Source organism: Schistocerca serialis, chromosome 4, assembly GCF_023864345.2.
Source record: "Schistocerca serialis cubense isolate TAMUIC-IGC-003099 chromosome 4, iqSchSeri2.2, whole genome shotgun sequence".
Classification (NCBI taxonomy): domain Eukaryota; kingdom Metazoa; phylum Arthropoda; class Insecta; order Orthoptera; family Acrididae; genus Schistocerca; species Schistocerca serialis.
In genome coordinates this window covers 11,712,234-11,728,632 of record NC_064641.1, presented here as the reverse complement: position 1 = coordinate 11,728,632, position 16,399 = coordinate 11,712,234, and the positions used below count along the sequence as shown (strand labels likewise).

The following is a 16,399-nucleotide window of genomic DNA, read 5'->3' as shown; positions in this document are numbered from 1 at the left end:
ATTGAAGATAGACAGGTCGTAGTGCGAGCAAAGTCAAGCGACACGCCAGACACGGTGTCGCCAATCGTGTTCTTCGGTTGGTTTCCTAAAACCAAACAAGAGAGGGATAAAAGAAATTGGAGGTGGGTCGGAGTAAGGATCGAAACCGAGCCAAAATGTGCGCAGTCTCCTGCGCTATCATCTACGCCATGAGAACAACTCACACTATTTGTATCTGATGGCCAGTTGAATTTGCGCGTACAACAGCCTGATTGGCTAGCTTCACTCTAATTACCTTGGAAACGGTGCAATGTATCGAATCTTTTTCTTAAAAATTATTTCTCAGCACAACCTACCCTCTAACACCCTTACCACCTTTTCAGATTGTTTCCGACCAACACGTAAAATGTTTTTACCTCGCAATGTGTGAAATACGTATTTATACTCTGTATGCTTTCTCAACGACAGTCAACAGCTAACGCAAAATTGCTCCGAACTGACCCTATACTGCTCTGTTACGGTGAAAAATGTATTTAAAATTCTACACAGGAAATAAAAACCTAAAATCCTGGGAAACAGTGTTATATTCTGCTTTGTCTACTATCCTCTTTCTAGTTATAACAGCTGGTCATCTGATAAATCTATTCTACCATCATTCATGATGTCAACAGTGCGAACTCGGCGAAGCAACTGCGTGGCGCACTATTCAGGTGATAGACATTACGAGCTCAGTTTTAGATAAAAATTTCTTGTGAGATGTCTTGACTAATTGTATTGACTCTTTTGTCTCGTTAGCTACTACTCTAGACGTAAAAACGTCACAGATACCAAAGTTTTTATTTCCGAATATTAAAGTGGGTGTCTTCTTACGGATATTTGTTAATATCGACCCTATATAACGTATAGTATATATACTCGATTGCGTCCGGACGTACGGTTTCGCATGACTGCAATTACTTGCGTTTGTCAGCAAGACGTTGGTCTGTTTCAGGTTCCGGTCAGCTGGAGTTTGAGGAGTTCGTGATCCTGGCCTCCAGGTTCCTGGTTGAGGAGGATGCTGAGGCGATGCAGCAGGAGCTCCGCGAGGCCTTCCGTTTGTACGACAAGGAAGGTGAGAGGCGGAGGGTGTTAACAGCGCTTGCTGGACCGAGGCGCAGTTAACAGTGTTGCACTGTCTTACGCAACTAGGGAATCACTACCACAATAATATTAAATTGACTGCGCTTGTATTCTAAACACGTCATTCGGTAACGGTGCTTTAATGAGGCTATCGCGTAACTGTATGGTGAGTCCACGTCTTCATTCTGTTGCAGCCCTTGTCACAGACTGTACAGTAGCGTAATTGTAGTAATTTGTACGTAACAATTAAAATATTTTTCGATGGTAAAATAAATTTCTTATTAAGTTTTTCATGTTATTCGAAAAATTAAACTGCTAATTAATTTCATAAATGCATTTATCGAAAGATCATGCTGGTCGTATAAAAAGGAAGCGTTATTTTAGCTAATTTAGTGAACCAGTTGACATTGTAATTCTGTCAGAGACAGCAAAGGACTTAGAAGAGCAGTTGAACGGAATGGATAGTGTCTTGAAAGGAGGATATAAGATGAACGTCAACAAAAGCAAAACGAGGATAATGGAATTTAGTCGAATTAAGTCGGGTGCTGCTGAGGGAATTAGATTAGGAAATGAGACACTTAAAGTAGTGAAGGAGTTTTGCTATTTGAGAAGCAAAATAACTGATGATGGTCGAAGTAGAGAGGATATAAAAGGTAGACTGGCAATGGCAAGGAGAAAGTTTCTGAAGAAGAGAAATTTGTTAACATCGAGTATAGATTTAAGTGTCAGGAAGTTGTTTCTGAAAGTATTTGTATGGAGTGTAGCCATGTATGGAAGTGAAACATGGACGATAAATAGTTTGGACAAGAAGAGAATAGAAGCTTTCGAAATGTGGTGCTACAGAAGAATGCTGAAGATTAGATGAGTAGATCATATAACTAATGACGAGGTATTGAATAGGATTAGGGAGAAGAGGAGTTTGTGGCACAACTTGACTAGAAGAAGGGATCGGTTGGTAGGATATGTTCTGAGGCATCAAGGGATCACCAATTTGGTATTGGAGGGCAGCGTGGAGGGTAAAAATCGTAGAGGGAGACCAAGAGATGAATACACTAAGCAGATTCAGAAGGATGTAGGTTGCAGTAGGTACTGGGCGATGAAGAAACTTGCACAGGATAGAGTAGCGTGGAGAGCTGCACCAAACCAGTCTGAGGACTGAAGACCACAACAACAACAACAGTGAACCAGTTATTTACAGTGTGCTGCAGTGATTCACAGGAGAGATGCATGGACATTTGACAGACTACATACACCGTGACAGTTATTGAACTATATGAAATAAAATTGTCATAACTTCTGAACGGTTTCCGTTAGCACGTTCACACTGCACAGTTGGGCGCGGAGCATGATCGGAATTACTATGCGCGTGCGCAAGAGCCTTGTTGTTGTCGACCATTTGCATTTGGATGGGTTCGTCAATAAGCAAAATTGTCGTATTTAGGGGACTGTGAATCCGCATTTCGTGATCGAGAAGTCTCTTCACCCTCAGCGGGTGACTGTGTGCTGCGAAATGTCCAGTCACGGAATAATCTGTGCGATGTTCCTTGATGGCTCGGTGACTACAGAACGGTGTGTGAAGGTTTTGGAACGTGTTTTCATCCGCATTATCCAAAGTGACCCTGATTTCGACAAGACAGATCTCGACCCCATCGAAACAGGAGAATTTTTGATGTCATGGAGGAGCACTTTGGGAACCGCATCCTGGCTCTGGAGTACCCAGAGGCCACTGGCATGGGCTTGGATTGGCCGCCATATTCTCCGGATCTGTACACATGCGACTCCTTTTTTGGAACTCTTTTTTAAACAATGTGCACAGCAACAACGCCGAAACCATCGCTGAGCTGAAAACAGCCATTCAGAGGGACATCTACAGATTTTCCGGCACTTCAGCGGGTCACGCAGAACTTCGCTATTCGTCTGCGTCACATCATCGCCAATGATGGCAGGCATGTCGAACACCTGAGTCCGAATATCTGTAGTGACGTTTAAATACTGAATAAAGTGTGTGCACGCCGTAGTTTGTGAGTAATTTACGTTTTTTTCATATAGTTTAATAGTTGTCGCCCTGTTCATAGGCAGCTTTTATGCCTTCTACTGCAGTCGTACTAAGAGTTCACATCGGCTGTAACTCACAAGGGGAGGCCGCCAATTGTGAAATTCAGATTCGATTCATACTGCGCATAATAAAAGCTCATGCCCACAGGTGTAATGTGGCAAAGCACCAAGATGCACTTCTCAGCCGTTGTCGAGAAAATCGACAGTTAAAAGAAACCGTTGCGGTGAAATACTCTCTACTATTTATAATTTCTTACGGCGTCGTGGCGCAGCGGTAAGCGCTTGGGCTCGTATAGTGAAGGTCGCCGGATCGAAATTCGTGCCATGCAATATTTTTTTTAAGTATTTGTTTTTTGTAATTCAAATGTATATATATATATATATATATATATATATATATATATATATTCCCGGCAGTCAGTTTGCAACAATTATGCATATAACAAGTTGTTGAAAGTCGTTTGTCGTGGAAAAACTGGCGACTTCGAACATGATAATGTTTTCCGCAAACAAAGTTGTATTTCACAAATGTTATTAATTGTCTTCATAATGTTTACACGTGTACTTAACGGAAGACGTAGAAACGATATTCCGAAACGAATACATATAGTGTAAGTCAAACGTTCGAATTAGAGTAGAGGCCCCACGATATATATATATATATATATATATATATATATATATATATATATATATATTGAATTACAAAAAACAAATACTAAAAAAAGAAGTTGCATGGCGCGAGATTCGATCCGGCGACCTTCGGATTACGAACCCGAGCGCTTACCACTGCGCCACGACGCTGTAGAAAATTATAAATCGTAGAGAGTATTTCACCGCAACGGTTTCTTTTAATTGTCGATTTTCTCGACAACGGCTGAGAAGTGCATCTTGGTGCTTTGCCACATTACACCTCTGGCCATGAGCTTTTCTTATGCGCAGTATGAATCGAATCTGAATTTCACAATTGGTGGCCTCCCCTTGTCAGTCCATGATGTCAGCAATATGTATGAGATTTTCTGTTATGCAAAATAGAAACACTTAAATGACAGTCAAAGTTATTATGATTTTTAAATACTACTTTTTGCGTTCACAGCGACTATAAAAATGGAGGTACTTCAAAAATGTGCACTTCAATCAGATGTATTGTACCTAAAACTATTTACGTGTAACGGTATTCCTGTTATTATTAACGCCTTTGTTACGGTAACGGTTGTTACTGCCAATGTTATCAGTATTAATAGGGTTATTAAGGCTTTTCTGAAACTTCTGTTTTCCCATCTCTCACAACATGAATGTGTCGGTAGTCAGTCACTGGCAGTCTCGCATACCGCTGTAGAAACCGACAACCACGTAGTGGAGCGCACGTGTCACAAGGTATGTCCGTTGCAGGTAATGGGTACATCACGACTGGAGTCCTGAGGGAGATCCTGCGAGAGCTGGACGACAAGATCACGGAGGAGGAACTCGACATGATGATCGAGGAAATCGACTCGGACGGCTCCGGGACCGTCGACTTTGATGGTAAGTCGGTTCAAGTCCTTGTAACCAATTGCGCCAACATGTCATACTGAATAAGCCAAGATATTAGACGTAATACAAGAGGATCGTATCTTGCATTTCATCGTACCCCCCCCCCCCCCCTCTTACGGTTCCACTGTCATTTGTGGGACAGTCATGCCACATAACTGAGCTTATACAGAAAGTGGACAAAAATATGGAGAAGTCAAAAATACGAGGTGCATTCAAGTTCTAAGGCCTCCGATTTTTTTTCTCTGGACTGGAAAGAGATAGAAACATGTGCATTGTTTTAAAATGAGGCCGCGTTCGTTGTCAATACGTCCCAGAGATGGCAGCACCGTACGGCAGATGGAATTTTACCGCCAGCGGCGAGAATGAGAACTGTTTTAAGTACTTAAAATGGCGACATTTTCCTTACTTGAACAGCGTGCAATCATTCGTTTTCTGAATTTGCGTGGTGTGAAACCAATTGAAATTCATCGACAGTTGAGGAGACATGTGGTGATGGAGTTATGGATGTGTCGAAAGTGCGTTCGTGGGTGCGACAGTTTAATGAAGGCAGAACATCGTGTGACAACAAACCGAAACAACCTCCGGCTCGCACAAGCCGGTCTGACGACACGATCGAGAAAGTGGAGAGAATTGTTTTGGGGGATCGCCGAATGACTGTTGAACAGATCGCCTCAAGAGTTGGCATTTCTGTGGCTTCTGTGCACACAATCCTGCATGACGACCTGAAAATGCGAAAAGTATCATCCAGGTGGGTGCCACAAATGCTGACGGACGACCACACGGCTGCCCGTGTGGCATGTTGCCGAGCAATGTTGACGCGCAATGACAGCACGAATGGGACTTTCTTTTCGTCGGTTGTGACAATGGATGAGACGTGGATGCCATTTTTCAATCCAGAAACAAAGCGCCAGTCAGCTCAATGGAAGCACACAGATTCACCGCCACCAAAAAAATTTCAGGTAACCGCCAGTGCTGAAAAAATGATGGTGTCCATGTTCTGGGACAGCGAGGGCGTAATCCTTACCCATTGCGTTCCAAAGGGCACTACGGTCACAGGTGCATCCTACGAAAATGTTTTGAAGAACAAATTCCTTCCTGCACTGCAACAAAAACGTCCGGGAAGGGCTGCGCGTGTGCTGTTTCACCGAGACAACGCACCCACACATAGAGGTAACGTTACGCAACAGTTTCTTCGTGATAACAACTTTGAAGTGATTCCTCATGCTCCATACTCACCTGACCTGGCTCCTAGTGACTTTTGGCTTTTTCCAACAATGAAAGACACTCTCCGTGTCCGCACATTCACCAGCCGTGCTGCTATTGCCTCAGCGATTTTCCAGTGGTCAAAACAGACTCCTAAAGAAGCCTTCGCCGCTGCCATGGAATCATGGCGTCAGCGTTGTGAAAAATGTGTACGTCTGCAGAGCGATTACGTCGAGAAGTAACGCCAGTTTCATCGATTTCGGGTGAGTAGTTAATTAGAAAAAAAATCGGAAGCCCTAGAACTTGAATGCACCTCGTACAACACATGATCGTTCCTAATTCCGTGCAGGCAAACAGTTGGCTATCAGAAATCTTTCAGTAGTCTCCGAATGGATAAATAAGGTCCTGTATAATTTTGAAGGGAATCTTACAGCATTCTTCCTGAAAAATAATGACATATGAAGGTAGAGATGTGGGAGGTGTATAGTGACCACACAGCCTTCTTTCCAATGTAGACACAAAAGCTCAATAATATTGAGGTCTGGTGACTGTCGTGGCCAGGGGTAGTGCGAAAATTCATCCTCGGGCTTACAAAACCGGTCCGGGACGAAGTGAGTTGTGTGAACTGGGACTCTGATGTGTTCGAACACAGCATCATCAGAGGGCAACGAACATTGTACCACGGAATGGACCTGATCACCCAAATTGTTCACACAATCCTTGGCAGTATTGCGGCCTTGCAGAGTAGCCGAGCAACCATGGGGCCCATGGAATAGTGCGATATGGCTGCCCAAATCGTCACCGGATCCCTCACCATGGTTCCGCTCTTGGCAGTGAGAGGCCTGCGTCGTAGGCTTGGAGCGGCGTACATCAGACGTAAACTCGGCCAGAAAATAGAAACGGTGTCAAACGAGACTCATCCAACTTTCATCCATTTCTCCATAGTATTGGTTTTCAGTCTTCGGCACCACACTTTCCTGTTACGGGAATTTGTACCTCTGATGTGTGGTTCTGGAATTCAAACGCACCCTGCAGTTCCCAGCTTATGAAGCTCGGTTCATGTTGTTTTAGTGCTGACGGGGTACGACATTCGGCTCTGCAGTGACTTTCGCGGCTGTCATTCTCTTATTTTTCGTCAGTCTTCTTCAAGGACCGTCAGTCTCGATCATCCAACACACACTTTCCTTACTCGTTGAGACTTAGCAGATGATTTTTCCCCGCTTTCCCTGTACGTGGTACACAAATTCAGTACGGTGTCCCTTGAAACACCAAACAACTTGGTTACGGAAGTATCCACCATAGGAGCAGCAGCAATTTGCTCACATTTGAATTCACTCATCTCCGACACAATGCACTCACAACTACACAGAATACTGTTCTGAACCCGACTGACACTTGTGAGTATTGAGGACATCACACAGGGGCCGTTCGTGGTCAAATGGAACAGTTCAACCTGCAGGCTAGTCTAGCATCTGTGTTTATGTTGAAGCATGAATTTCTAACATCGTTTCCATGTTTTTCTTCAAATACTATACTAATTTATGTCTCTGTAATACATGATGTCGAGAGTACATTATGATTTTCTTACAGATGTGTACACCTAATACGGAAATATTACGAAATCAACTTTTGAGATATCATGGTTTGCGATGAATTCCATTATATGTCACACAGATTCTAGAAATTTGGTTTCTAGATTCTCCACCACGGACTGACGGCAATAATTTGCATGTGTACAGTCAAGGAGTGCCACAAATTCCTCTTCTCCCCAATTCTATTCAATACCTCCTCATTAGTTATTTGATCTACTCATCTAATCTTCAGCATTTTTCTTTAGCACTTCATTCCGAAAGCTTCTGTTCTCTTCTTGTCTAAACTATTTATCGTCCACTTTTCACTTTCATACATGGCTACACTCCATACAAACACTTTCAGACACGACTTCCTGACACTTAAATCTACACTCGATGTTAATAAATTTCTATACTTCAGAAACGCTTTCCATGCCATTGGCAGTCTACATTTTATATCCTCTCTGCTTCGACCATCATCAGTTATTTTGCTCCCCAAATACCAAAACTCATTTACTACTTTAAGTGTCTCATTTCCTAATCTAATTCCCTCAGCATCAGCCGACTTAATTCGACTAAATTCCATTATCCTCGTTTTGCTTTTGTTGATGTTCACCTTATATCCTCCTTTCAAGTCACTATCCGTTCCGTCCGACTGCTTTTCTAAGTCCTTTGCTATCCCTGACAGAATTACAATGTCATCGGCGAACCTGACAGTTTTTATTTCTCCTCCTTGGATTTTAATATCTACTCCGAATTTTTCTTTTGTTTCCTTCACTGCTTGAATAACATCGGTGATAGGCTAGAACACTGTCTCACTCCTTTCCCAACCACTGCTTCCCTTTCATGCCCCTCGACTCTTATAACTGCCATCTGGTTTCTCTAAGAATTGTAAATAGCCTTTCGCTCCATGTATTTTACCCCTGACACCTTCAGAATTTGAAAGAGAATATCCCAGCCAACTTTGTCAAAAGCTTTCTCTAGTCTACAAATGCTAGAAACGTAGGTTTGCCTTTCCTTAATCTAGCTTCTAAGATAAGGGTCAGTATTGCCTCACGTGTTCCAATATTTCTACGGAATCCAAACTGATCTTCCCAGAGGTCGGCTTCTACCAGTTTTTCCATTTGTCTGTAAGGATTTCGCATTAGTATTTTGCAGCCGTGACTTATTAAAGTGATAGTTTGGTAATTTTCACATTTGTCAACACCTGCTTTCTTTTGGATTCGAATTATTATATACTTCTTGAAGTCTGAGGTATTTCGCCTGTCTCATACATCTTGCTCACCAGATGGTAGAGTTTTGCCACCGCTGGCTCTCGCAAGGCTATCAGTAGTTCTAATGGAATGTTGTCTACTCCCAGGGCCTTGTTTCGACTTAGGTCTTTCAGTGCTTTGTCAAACTCTTCGCGCAGTATCATATTTCCCATTTCATCTTCATCTGCATCCTCTTCCATTTCCATAATATTGTCCACCAGTACATCGCCCTTGTATAGACCCTCTATATACTCTTTTCCACCTTTCTCGTTTCCCTTCTTTGCTTAGGACTTGGTTTCCATCTAAGCTCTTCGTATTCAAACAAGTGATTCTCTTTTTTCCAAAGGTCTCTTTCATTTTCCTGTAGACAGTATCTAACTTACCCCTAGCGATATACGCCTCTACATCCTTACATTTTGCCATCCCTGCCATTTTGCACTTTATGTCGATCTCATTTTTGAGACGTTTGTATTCAAAAAATGGTTCAAATGGCTCTGAGCACTATGGGACTTAACTGCTGAGGTCATCAGTCCCCTAGAACTTAGAACAACTTAAACCTAACTAACCTAAGGACATCACACACATCCATGCCCGAGGCAGGATTCGAACCTGTGACCGTAGCGGTCGCGCGGTTCCAGACTGTAGCGCCTAGAACCGCTCGGCCACTCCGGCCGGCCCGTTTGTATTCCTTTTTGCCTGCTTCATTTACTGAATTTTTGTTTTTTCGCCTTTCATCAATTAAATTGAATATATCTTCTGTTACCCAAGGGTTTCTACAAGCCCTCGTCTTATACCTACTTGATCTTCTGATGCCTTCACTATTTCATCTCTCAAAGCTGCCCATTCTCCTTCTACTGTATTTCTTTCCCCCATTCTTGTTAATCGTTGTCCAATGTTCTCCCTGAAACTCTGTACACCTTCTGGTTCAGTCAGTTTATCCAGGTCCCATCACCTTACATTGCCACCCTTTTGCAGTTTCTTCAGTTTTAATCTACAGTTCACAACCAATAGATTGAGGTCAGATTCCACACCTGCCCCTGGAAATGTCTTACAAGTTTAAACCTGGTTCCTAAATCTCTTTCGTACGATTATATAATCTGTCTGAAACCTTCCAGTATCTCGATTCCTTTTCCGTGTATACAACCTTCTTTCTTGAACCAAGTGAACCTATGATTAAGTTAAGCTCTAAGCAAAATTCTACCAGGCGGCTTCCTCTTTCATTCCTTTCCCCCATTCCTTATTCACCTATTACGTTTCCTTCTCAGCGTTTTCCTGCTATCGAAATCCAGTCACCCATGACTATTAAATTTTCGTTTCCCTTCACTATCTGAATAATTTCTTTTATCTCGTCATACATTTCATCAATGTCTTCGTCACCTGCGGAGATAGCCTTCGGACTCGCATATTCATTTTGAAAAACCCTGTACTTTACGAGATATCAAGGCGATACGTCCGTCTAAACTGAGATCCGAAACAATGTCTCATTATGTCTCTCACGAATTGGTAAGAAAGTATTTTCTTTAAGAGCCAGAGATACGATTCCATTTATCTGCTGACTTTCGTGCGTGACATGTCGGTTGCAGGTACTAGATCATTAACTAACTGATTCCTGCAGACTGGATGCCTTTAGCTCATAATTTGTGTTCACGTAACGTTTCGGTTACATTTCTGTTTCACACTACATATAATTCTGTCAACACATTGATCGTCTTTGTAATATTCTGACTTGTTTTCATACCAAACACAAGAAAAACATTTAGTCCTGTTGATATCTGTTAAACATATACTGACATTTATTTTAATACAGCAGCACATAGTGACATAATGCGCTTTGTCGGGGACTGCTCAATTAAACTGATCGATTACATCTGATGTGTAGTGATTTGCGTAGGTTATATTGAAATCATTGTTATTATATCACATGTCAATGATGTTGCATTATTACTGACGATGCTGGATGTTCAAATGATCCAGTGCAAGTAAAAACCTAAATTTTAATTACAACTGAATTACTTAACATACCAAAATTAAAACATTGATTACTTCACCAACGTTCGTCAAAGGAAGATTTTAATGCAAGAAACAATCGTTACACACAAAATGCAAGATAATCAGAAAATTATGGTGACAGATTTAAATTTTAGAGGAAAAGTAGTTGTTTTTAATTTTATATTTCACTCATAGAGTCTTTTTCTTAACAAATTTAGTTGAATCACATGTTTATTAATATTTATTTATTACCAAAAGACATACCGTAATGCGAAATATATAATATAAAATCGTAATCTACTTATTTATATTTACATCTAATTTTCATCCAAAAATAATCTACATCTACATCTATACTCCGCGAGCCACCTTACGGTGTGTGGCGGAGGGTACTTATTGTACCACTATCTGATCCCCCCTTCCCTGTTCCATTCACGAATTGTGCGTGGGAAGAACGACTGCTTGTAAGTCTCCGTATTTGCTCTAATTTCTCGGATCTTTTCGTTGTGATCATTACGCGAGATATATGTGGGCGGTAGTAATATGTTGCCCATGCCACCTGATATGCCTTTTGACACATACATGTGTCTTGCTGCTGTTGTCTTCAGTATGAAGACTCGTTTGATTCAGCTCTCCGCGCTACTGTGTTCTGTGCATCATCTCTGTACAATAACTGGAGCCTAAATCCGTTGTAATCCCTCAGACTTCCTTCCTACACCAAATTAAAATTTTCTCAATGCCTTAGAAAGTATCCTGTCAATCTGTATCTCCTTATATTCCAGTTCTCTCATAAATCTCTTATTTCTCCAGTTCGGTATACTATCTGTTCATTACTTATTCGATCGACCCTTCTATTCTTCCGAATTCATCTATAACATCATATTTAAAAACCTTGTATTGTTTTCTTGTGTGTTCATTCTGTGATCTGAGTTTCAATACCCTGTAAGGCTACACTCTAGACAAATAAAAGACTTCCTAACACTTTAATTTCCATACTAAACATTAACAAATTTCTGTTTTCCTGAAAAGATTTTATAGCAACTGCCAGACTGCATTATAGCCTTTTCTTCAGCTCTCCTGAATCAATTTCGCTGCCCAACCAACGACATTTGTCTACTACTTTTACTGTCTCATTTCCGGACTAATTCTTTCATCATTGCCTGATTTAATTAGACAAATTCCTCTACCTGTTTCACTTTTCTTGACAAATTTTTTAGTTTTTTCTCAACTATTGCCTGCTTTTCGATTCCTGTGTTTCACCTCTCATGATTTTAGAATTTCAAAGAGTATATGCTAGTCAGTAACATCTAAAGCTTTTCCAAAGCTACAAATGTTGTACATGTGGTGGTGCCTTTGTTTAATCAGTCTTGTAACTATCAGGATTGTCTCGTGTGTTCCCACATTTACCAGGATCCCAAACCGAATTTCCTCCAGGTGTCGCTGCTACCAGCCCTTCGATTCTTTTGCAGATGATTCGTGTGGGTAGTCTGCAACCACGACATAGTAAAATGATGATTGTGTAACACTCACAACCTGATTTTTTTGGTATTGGGATTTTCACATTCCTCTTGAAGTCTGAGGGTATTCCACCTACCTGATAAATTCTCTGTACCAAGGAGAACAGATTCTCGGAAGGATCTAAGTAATGGCGAGGGAACGTCGCCTGCCCCAGGTGCCTTGTTTTGACTTAGGTCCTTCTGTGCTGTCAAATTCGTATCGCAGTATCGAATCCCTCACCTTATCTCCACCTGCTGTTCCCTTTCCATAATACTACATTTAAGTTTCTTCCAGTTATACAGCCGTTCTATATATTTTTTCCATCTTTCAGCCTTCCCTTCTTCATTTAGTACTGGGTTGTCACGTAAGTTGGAATTCATTCTGCTTCTTCTTTTTCCTCAAAAGATTTCTACGATTTTCCTGTGCGCTTTGTCTATCTGTCCCATTGTCATACATGCTTCAACAGTTCTGCATATTTCCTCCAGCTTTTCTTTCGTGCTATTTTGTACTTCCTGTCAGTCCCTGTTTTAGAGGTCTGCGTTCCCTTCTCCCCTCTTAGCTTACTGCAGTTTCATATTTTCTCCTTTGATCAACTACATTTAATATGAAACTTCCTGGCAGATTAAAACTGTGTGCCCGACCGAGGCTCGAACTTGGGACCTTTGCCTTTCGCGGGCAAGTGTTCTACCATCTGAGCTACTGAAGCACGACTCACGCCCGGTACTCACAGCTTTACTTCTGCCAGTATCTCGTCTCCTACCTTCCAAACTTTACAGAAACTCTCCTGCGAACCTTGCAGAACTAGCACTCCTGAAAGAAAGGATATAGCGGAGACATGGCTTAGCCACAGCCTGGGGGATGTTTCCAGAATGAGATTTTCACTCTGCAGCGGAGTGTGCGCTGATATGAAACTTCCCGGCAGATTAAAACTGTGTGCCCGACCGAGACTCGAACTCGGGACCTTTGCCTTTCGCGGGCAAGTGCTCTACCATCTGAGCTACCGAAGCACGACTCACGCCCGGTACTCACAGCTTTACTTCTGCCAGTATCTCGTCTCCTACCTTCCAAACTTTACATTTAATATCTTTTTTTTTTACGTAAGTATTTCTATTGATCTTTTTTTTCTTCCATTTTATTTGCCTAGTGTTTCCACTATTTCGTCTCTAAAAACTACCCATTAATTTGTTTAGTTTCATTTACATCTATCAGTCAGGCTACCTTAGGAACGCTCAGAACATCTGGTCCGTTCAGCTCAGACAGGTCTTTAATTCCCTACCTTCATGCAATTTCTTTAGCTTTTATCTGCCCTGCGGTCACAGTAAACATCTTCTCACGGTGATCCGATTTCTAAATCTGTCTCAACATTATATAATGTTACTAAAATCTTCCGGCGTTTCTAGATCTCTTCCACTATTCTTTCTTGATTCTTAATTCATGTATTAGCAGTGATTATTTACGCTCTTCGCAGAATTCTGTCACACGACGCCCCTGTCATTCACTTTCTCCTGTCCGTGATCTCTTCCTATTTCCCCTGTCTCCCTTTACCTACTATCGAATTATGTCACAATTAAGTGCTCATGTCCTTTAAGATACTGAATACTATCGTTTTATACAGCAGTGGTACTTTTAAATTGGAACAGCTTCAGAAAGAGGTGGCAGTTGTTGCTGACCTGCCTTGTAAACCAGACGTGTGTCTGCTACCGCCTGTTGCTATTGTTAGTCATTTTGGCTTGTAAAATGTTTGATTGTTGTTTCTTTTATTTACAAGCTATAAACACGTTCACCGTGTCTGTTGAAACTTATGAGATGCCAATCAAAAAAATAATACTTTTCATACAGCGAACCTTTGGATACTCAACCGTGAACTACACAGCTGATCAAACAAATAATTAGGGTATTTTCAGCTCTTGAGCAGATGGGAATTTTTCCAATCGTGACTTTACTAGATATATTTCAAAAAACAGGGTGGTCTATAAGTCTCTCCCTGATTATAAACATGTATAAGGCAGAAAATATGATACATAGAGGGACCCCCCCTTGGGCGAAACGATAAAATACCTGACGGCTTACCAGAGAGGACATTATCATCGTTGATAAAGAATGTCCGTCCTCAGAGACCAAAAACAGGAAAAGTTAACGTAATATTGGTAAACTGCAGGAGTATCCAGGGCAAGGTTCCTGAATTAGTATCTCTTATTGAAGGAAATAGTGCGCATATAGTATTAGGAACGGAAAGTTGGTTAAAACCGGAAGTGAACAGTAACGAAATCCTAGACACAGAATGGAATATATACCGCAAGGATAGGATAAACGCCAATGGTGGAGGAGTATTTATAGCAGTAAAGAATTCAATAATATCCAGTGAAGTTATTAGCGAATGCGAATGTGAAATAATCTGGGTTAAGTTAAGTATCAAAGGTGGGTCAGATATGATAGTCGGATGCTTCTATAGACCACCTGCATCAGCAACCGTAGTAGTTGAGCGCCTCAGAGAGAACCTGCAGAACGTCGTGAAGAAGTTTCGTGATCATACTATTGTAATAGGGGGAGACTTCAATCTACCAGGTATAGAATGGGATAGTCACACAATCAGAACTGGAGCCAGGGACAGAGACTCTTGTGACATTATCCTGACTGCCTTGTCCGAGAATTACTTCGAGCAGATAGTTAGAGAACCAACTCGTGAAGCTAACGTTTTAGACCTCATAGCAACAAATAGACCGGAACTTTTCGACTCCGTGAATGTAGAAGAGGGTATCAGTGATCATAAGTCAGTGGTTGCATCAATGACTACAAGTGTAATAAGAAATGCCAAGAAAGGAAGGAAAATATACTTGCTTAACAAGAGTGATAGGGCACAAATCGCAGAATATCTGAGTGACCACCATCAAACGTTCATTTCTGAGGAAGAGGATGTGGAACAAAAATGGAAAAAATTCAGAAACATCGTCCAGTACGCCTTAGATAAGTTCGTACCGACTAAGGTCCAAAGCGAGGGGAAAGATCCACCGTGGTATAACAATCATGTACGAAAGGTACTACGGAAACAAAGAAAGCTTCATCATAGGTTTAAGAGTAGTCGAATCATAGCTGATAAGGAAAAGCTGAACGAAGCGAAAAAGAGCGTAAAGAGAGCAATGAGAGAAGCATTCAACGAATTCGAACATAAAACATTGGCAAACAATCTAAACAAGAACCCTAAAAAGTTTTGGTCATATGTAAAATCGGTAAGCGGATCTAAATCCCCTATTCAGTCACTCGTTGACCACGATGGAACCGAAACAGAGGACGACCGAAGAAAGGCAGAAATACTGAATTCAGTGTTCCGAAACTGTTTCACTGCGGAAAATCGTAACACGGTCCCTGACTTCAGCCGTCGCACGGACGCCAGAATGGAAAATATTGAAATAAACGATATCGGAATTGAAAAACAACTGCTATCACTTAGTAGCGGAAAAGCATCCGGACCAGCCGAGATACCCTTAAGATTCTACAGTGATTATGCTAAAGAACTTGCCCCCTTTCTATCAGCAATTTATCGTAGATCGCTGGAAGAACGTAAAGTACCTAGCGACTGGAAGAAAGCGCAGGTCGTTCCCATTTTCAAGAAGGGTCATAAATCAGATGCGAATAATTATAGGCCTATTTCGCTTACGTCAATCTGTTGTAGAATAATGGAACATGTTTTGTGTTCTCGTATTATGACGTTCTTAGATAATACAAATCTCCTTCATCATAACCAACATGGATTCCGCAAACAGAGATCATGTGAAACTCAGCTCGCCCTATTTGCCCAAGAAATTCACAGTGCCGTAGACACTGGCGAGCAGATTGATGCCGTATTCCTGGACTTCAGGAAGGCATTTGATACGGTTCCGCACTTACGTTTAGTGAAAAAAATACGAGCTTACGGAATATCGGACCAGGTTTGTGATTGGATTCAGGATTTCCTAGAAGAAAGAACACAACATGTCATTCTTAACGGTTCAAAATCTGCAGATGTAGAGGTAATTTCGGGAGTACCGCAGGGAAGCGTGATAGGACCTTTATTGTTTACAATATACATAAATGACTTAGTTGACAACATCGGTAGCTCCGTGAGGCTATTTGCAGATGACACGGTTGTCTACAAGAAAGTAGCAACATCAGAAGACTCGTACGTACTCCAGGAGGACCTGCAGAGGATTAATGCATGGTGCG

General features: G+C 41.5%; 1 protein-coding gene across 1 annotated transcript in view; it reads left to right on the top strand.

The window, feature by feature from the left end:
* The window catches only part of LOC126473708 (troponin C, isoallergen Bla g 6.0101-like), a 51,869-nt gene that overhangs the window by 20,425 nt on the left and 15,045 nt on the right, over nucleotides 1-16,399 (top strand). Inside the window, exons 4-5 of the mRNA XM_050100950.1 lie at nucleotides 971-1,090; nucleotides 4,546-4,677. Coding sequence (XP_049956907.1) covers nucleotides 971-1,090; nucleotides 4,546-4,677 — 252 coding nt within the window. The remainder of the gene's footprint in view (nucleotides 1-970; nucleotides 1,091-4,545; nucleotides 4,678-16,399) is intronic.